The sequence below is a fragment of the Tigriopus californicus genome, chromosome 12 (assembly GCF_007210705.1).
Source record: "Tigriopus californicus strain San Diego chromosome 12, Tcal_SD_v2.1, whole genome shotgun sequence".
Taxonomy (NCBI): domain Eukaryota; kingdom Metazoa; phylum Arthropoda; class Copepoda; order Harpacticoida; family Harpacticidae; genus Tigriopus; species Tigriopus californicus.
The window spans coordinates 3,095,267-3,101,944 of record NC_081451.1 but is presented as its reverse complement, the minus strand read 5'-3'; the positions used below and the strand labels follow the sequence as shown (position 1 = coordinate 3,101,944).

The 6,678-nt window shown below is 45.5% G+C and overlaps 1 protein-coding gene across 1 annotated transcript in view; it reads left to right on the top strand.

Annotated features, from left to right (window-relative positions):
* Positions 1-5,803, top strand: part of LOC131892311 (uncharacterized) — a gene marked incomplete in the record, with an annotated part of 16,672 nt that extends 10,869 nt beyond the window's left edge. Inside the window, 4 exon segments of the mRNA XM_059242115.1 lie at positions 268-2,098; positions 2,101-3,048; positions 3,114-3,521; positions 5,451-5,803. Coding sequence (XP_059098098.1) covers positions 268-2,098; positions 2,101-3,048; positions 3,114-3,521; positions 5,451-5,594 — 3,331 coding nt within the window.
* Positions 5,804-6,678: the final 875 nt, after the last annotated feature.

Below are 6,678 nucleotides of genomic sequence, written 5' to 3'. Positions count from 1 at the left end.
CCATGAATTGAGCACAAAAGTTGTGAGTTTACCTTCCCAAAGTCGCTCTAGACTCCACACATCGATACCGGTTCAAGGGTTCCTTCCAATTGAACGATATTCATGGGATTCAATTTCTCAATTCTCACCCTCCAAGATAAATTCTGTCACGCTTTTTGAGCGGGATTTACTGCCTTGAACAATGTACAACCCCCCTTTTGAAAGTGTTCTTGACCCATTCTCTCTCACAATACCCTTTTAGCTCCGTCATGTTAGTGATCTGAGCGNTTTGATACTCCTCTTGGCGGTGGCGGCAATCCATGCAGACAAAGTTGACTCCAAGACTGAGGATTTGGTTGCTCCTTTAGATGAGACCGAAAAGATTGAAGTGATCTTCATCAACGGGCCACATGAAGATGGAGAGGATGAAAAAGAAGGAGCAGTGGAAGGAAAGACTTTGGATAAGGAATTACTAGGAGAGGGATTGGATGAAGACGTGCCAAAAGGACGAATCATTGTTGACCTTAAGGAAGTGGCCAAACTGGACAAGGAACACAGAGACAGTGAGTTCGGCATCGAACTTGATGAGACCACTGCTCCCAAAGCCAATGAAAAGCCCAAAGGTCGTCCATTGGGATTGCGTCCGCCATCGCCCTTGCGTTTAAGACCCCGACCCGGTCCTCAGAAGCCACGAAAACCCAACAGACCTCCTCCACGGCCCAAAAAGGCTCCAGCTGGATTCCATCTGAAAAAGCGTCCTTACCCCAAACGACCAATCCAAAAGCCATTGCCACCGCATATCAAAGTTTTGAGGCCATTGCCAAATGCCCCCAAGAAGCCTTTGAGGCGAAACCAGGAGAGTCACCGAGCTCCTGCCAAACTCAAATACGAGCCTCCAAGGCCCCATGTTCAAACCTACAGCGCTCCCGCCGCTCAGCATCGACCAACCTACCAAGCACCAGCTCAACCCCAAATCATTATCAAACAGGCTGGACCTAGTCAGCAATATGGATGGATTGGACACGGCAAGCATGCACCCTACAATGTTCCCAATCCGTTCCCTCATAATTTGCCCAAGTGGCATCCCATCAATGGAATCTTTGAAGCAGGACTACTGTACCCAGGTCCCGAGGGATCACAGGCCTATACTCCTCCTGAAGCGGCTGCCCCTGCTCCCTCTTACAGTGCCCCTGCTTCTTCATCTAACTCTTACTTGGCACCATCTTCATCGCATAGTGCTCCAGCTCCAGCACCAGCTCCATCTTACAATGCTCCTGCTCCAGCACCAGCTCCATCTTACAATGCTCCTGCTCCAGCACCAGCTCCATCTTACAATGCTCCTGCTCCAGCACCAGCTCCATCTTATAGTGCTCCTGCTCCAGCACCTTCTCCATCTTACAGTGCTCCTGCTCCCGCACCAGCTCCATCTTATAGTGCTCCTGCTCCAGCACCTGCTCCAGCACCTGCTCCATCTTACAGTGCTCCAGCCCCTTCAACGTCTTATGCCGCAGCTGCCCCCTCAACATCGTTCTCGTCATCAGCTCCATCAACCTCATATTCATCCTCTAGTTCTTCCTCATCTTCTCCTTCTAACTCATATTCAGCTGGAGCTCCAGCGTCAAACTCCTACTCCCCACCATCGTCGCCCTCAACTTCGTATTCGTCATCTAGTTCAACCTCCAACTCGTACTCGGCGTCTAATCCATCTTCGAATTCCTACTCTGCCAGTGCTCCGGCCCCTGCTCCAGCCTTTCAACCTTCGAACTCTTACTCAGAGTCAAGCTCAAACTCTTATGGTAGTCCCTCGGAGTCTTCGTCATCATACACTGGCCCTTCAAGCTCTGTGTCCACGTCATTTCACTCTCCTTCAACGTCAGTCTCAGTGGGATCTTCATACAATGCTGAATCAGCAGAACCAAGTGGATCCTCTTATGGTTCTCCCACAAATTCAGTGTCAGCCAGTAACTCCTACAGCTCAGTGAATTCCGGCGAGTACTCAGGCCCAGGTTCAGTGTCTCAGTCAACATCCAGTACCTCTTCAGTGTCATCCTATAGCCCTCCCAATGCTGTTGCTCCAAGCCCCGTTTACAAGGCCACTGCTCCAGCCACTCCAACTTACACGNCGGCGAGTACTCAGGCCCAGGTTCAGTGTCTCAGTCAACATCCAGTACCTCTTCAGTGTCATCCTATAGCCCTCCCAACGCTGTTGCTCCAAGCCCCGTTTACAAGGCCACTGCTCCAGGCACTCCAACTTACACGGACTCTGCACCAGCTACCCAATCCTATGATGCGAGTGAATCTGGTGGGCAATCGCAGAATCCCTTCACCACTAGTCCATCAAATGGGTATTCCGCACCCTCCTCATCAAGTCAGTCTGCTTCCGCATCGGATTCATATGAAGGAGCTGAACAATCCGGCACTGCTCCATCCGGTTACACTGCCACTTCTGCATCCGTCCAATCTGTGTCCAATGCCGTGGCACCTGCAACTTCCAATCCTGTTGAACAAGCCGTTGTATATGAAGAAATTCCCGTGGATGAGGAACCCCCGGTATATGTTCCCAAAGGGTCATTGCCGTCAACAAACTACGACAAAGTGCCAACCCGGGTCTACGACCCTGCAACAAGCAGTTTTATTACGGTCGGAGGAAAGAAGAGGAACGCCAGCCCTTTTGCTGTTGACAGTTCCCAATCAAACACTGAAGATGTTGAGAATGACAAATATCAAACCAATTTCCTTGCCACTGGCTCGTTCTTGAGGGAACCTGTTCTCACTGACGAAGACCAAGAGGAGGTCTTGGGATTGGGTGGCACCACTTCCTCTGCAGATACCCCTGTCAACCAAGGTCAAATCTTTGACGTTCCTATCAAGGTGGAGGAGTTGTCGGAACAAGGCCAAGTGTTTGTTGGTCAAGATGCCGTTGCTCCTGAGGGTGAAGAGCCTGAGGTTTTCTACATCTTCTATGAGAACGAGAACGACAATGGGGCCCCTGTTGAAGTTTATGCTGCCAACCCTCAAAGCGATGTGGATCTGCTTGATCTGGTCCAACAAACCTCGGCTTCCGATCAGGTATGATTCCTGTCCCTATAAATAACTTTTGGACCCCATCAGCGTAGTCCGCCCTTTATTTGCAGGAAGTTCAGTTTGTAGTGGAAGAGCCTGAGGATTCCCAATTCACCCCACCAGACGATGAAGAGATTCGAACCATCTACGTTCCCGTTCAAAATGCCGTGAACATCCCAACCAGCTTCGACATTGATATTGGAACCTCTTTTGGCTTGGGCAAGAAGAAACGCGGAAAGAAGCCTGGATTCGACAATTTCCCCGTGGGCAGTGGGGCAGCCCTATCGCAGCCCCCAAGTTACGATAACCCAATTTCCAGTTATGATGCCCCCATCTATAACGACAACTCATACACAGCTCCCGTTGAAGGAGATCAAGCCGAGCTCTACGGCACGATCTACGATCAACAAAACGAGGAAACAGCTCGGAAACCGACTCAGAAACCGACCCGTAAACCACGACGGACAATCACTCGAAAGGTAAGACACGGACTTCTAGAAACATGGACTGCGAACGAGCTTCCCGGCAAATCGGCCTGCTCTTGGTCATAGCCACTCTGAGCCACTTTTCGAATTAAGGTAATAAAATAAGAAACGTAGATCTCTTCAATTAACGGTAGATCAATTTTATATCATTTACATGCAAAGTCGATCGTTTCAAAGTTATGTTTATGTAGGGCTTACTACATAACTTTGAACATGTCTCTTGAGTTCCCTAAGCATAGGTTTGGGCTCAAACTTGGCTGAGTTCATCTATTCAACCAGACCTTGTGGTCGTATCAAGTGCTGATTTGGAATAAGATGAGCGGTTTAAGAGATAGGATATTTTTGCTTACGTTTGCAGTCCATATCTCTAGACGTCTGTGTGTAAGATAACCTTTTGAAATCAAATCTATATTTTTCCCACTTTGATGTCTCTGTTGTGTATTACAAAGGTTGCAGAGCCTCCTGAAGGACGTATGTGATTTCACGCACAACGCGTGGTGACTCAATCATAAATGTCTTTCTTTGAGGTATCCCCTGCTACAAGTAAGAGGTATCAATTTACCCAGGAGTTCAATGGGCTTTTCAGATGGGTAACAAAACCATTTGGCATTATGTCCTTGGCTTGTTTTCGGATTTCGCTCCCGGTCACAGTGAACGTTGATTCATTCTGATTCCATAAGATCGGGGAAGGCAGTGGCTGATGGCAGATCACGAAAGTTTTGCTTTTATTTTAAGGGCGGCAAAATTCAATTAATGTATAATGTTTTTGAACTGATTCCTGGCTCGAATAGAGGAGGTCAGTTAAAACAAAAAAGCCATGAATATGAGCTCAGAACAAATGCTGAAGGTGCACGGAGGTTGGTTCAACCAAACAGCTCTCCTGTCCACAGACTTCTAATCGAGTTTAATGCACCAGATTCTGGAAAAAAAGGATGTTTAAAACACACGGAATTGCAATTCAGCAAATTCTTGTCCAAAGTAGGTGGCTTTTTTTCGTTGAAATTTGACAAAGGCAAAGTTTTACCAACGCAGTCTAGGAATTGAGAGGGTGTTTCAACAATGCAAATGAAACACGCAATGGCTAATTGTCATTTGATAACCATTGCTGGGTTAAAAAAACAGAGGGTAAATAAGTTTCAAAACTGATCTTACTATAAAAGGGGTTTTCAAATAACCCAATATGAGCAAGTGGAGGTGCAAAAACGCCTCAAAAGTGGGACTGGGATGTAAAAACACATATTAGAAGGTGCTTTTGCTTCAACTTTGGAAAGAAGTAGCCAAGTACAAGAAACCCAAGGACAAAACGGAAATCAAAGTCTATAATGCTCAAGAATGGATTACTTTCTCATTTTTTGAGGGATAAATAGTAAAAACTTCCAATTGTTTTCAAACACTCTGTACAGGGTAACAAAGGAGTGAGGAGTGACAGTAAATAGATAGATAAGTTGAAACATTATAATGCGATGAAACATTCGTTTTTGCCATTTTATCTAGTATGATCTGTAAGTAATTTTGTCACTCAACCTGACACTAATAAGCCTCTAAAGGGTTATTGAAATGTCCTAGTTGATCAAAAACGCTTTAAAGACGTGAAATATTTGAACAATGCAGTATCTTGTCGCTTTGATGTTTCTCTCTTGCACGGCTTTGATACAAAAAAATATCTGTGATCATATTTTTGGGGAGAAGCAAACGGGGACAACCCAATTCTGTTATCGTTAAAACCCCTAATGAAAGCTCAACTTTTCTCTTGGTCAAGTATTGTAAAATCAAAGCCTCTGCCAAGAACCCACTAATAAATATATGTACATTTATTTTATTAACAAATTTTGAGTACGGTCCACATTTGACCTGAGTCCCTGCCTTAGAAATATGAAGTAAACCTTGTAAAAATCATCGCCTTTTATGCGATTTTTGTTTCAGGTGAGGCGTCCGGCTCCAATTGACGAGGCTGTTCAACAAGATATTGCCGATGAGGCCTTGGACTTGGCTGCAGATCCTGCATTGGCCGATGGTGGCCTTCCTTACGGGACCCGATTGAATCGGAGGAAGCCCTATGACTTCTAGAGCAGCGTCCCAAATGCAATAGGAAACGCACTTAGAGATTCAATCAGTGACAAAACAGTATACAAAAGCAATGAATTGAAAGCGTCCTCTAGGAAAGAAGAAAATCAATTGTTAACTCCCACGAATCCTCGTCGGGGAGACTTGAATGCTCGGCTCTGAATGTTATGTCCGCCTCTGTAGAAAACTAGAAATAAAAGAAAGACCCTCAAAAATCAACTGACCGGGCTTGAGCATGGTTTCGAAATCTCAATTGGACAAGCCTGACCTTGACGCATTCGAATAATCCTCATCCTGTCCAGAGAAGGGAGGGAGCCCTTTGGCCACCGACCTGTGACTTGAACGAGGAGGCCTGATGAAACCTGATTTGAACGACCGACCGCCCGACCGCCAGAGGATCAAAAACACTGACCACGTTTCTCTTTCGTGTCTTGTCGTGGCTGCTTGTCTAAACAAATTGGAATCCAATTTTAACTCCTTCCCAGGCGATGCTTGATATCAAGCCAGCTGAAAATGCGTATCCCCCATTGTTTTTGAAACGTGTTGGGAGACAGGAGCAGAAATTGGAGCTGGAGGGAACCTCCTGATGAGGAAATTATAGAGGACCCTTCGTTTCAGGGATGGAGGGGTTCATTTTGAACGTCCAGGGGAAACAAGATCCTTAGGTTTTGGTCATTGCAGACGGGAAAAAAGGAAAGTTTAACTTTGCGATGAGGGTAAAAAATGATAAGCGGAACGTAAATCAACAATCCTTTTTAAAAGAACGAGGTGAAATCTTGAGCTTAAACCTGTTCTAAATTGCAAAATAAAAAATGTCACAGACTCAAATTTGGAGTTAAAGGCAAATAAATGTCTTGCCCCATTTCCCAATCAGCCACTCACAAAAGTTAATCACGAAAAGTGTCAAATGAGTGCTACCGTGAAAAATGGGCCCCTTTTTGGACACTCTGTTTAAAAACAAATACATTTTTAACTATTGTCAAGATGGAGTAGAAGTGCATCAGTACGAAACGAATTATAGATTTGATTTTTGCATTTTTCACGTACAACGCTTTTCAAAAGCACTTAAATGGGATTAAAATAAAGT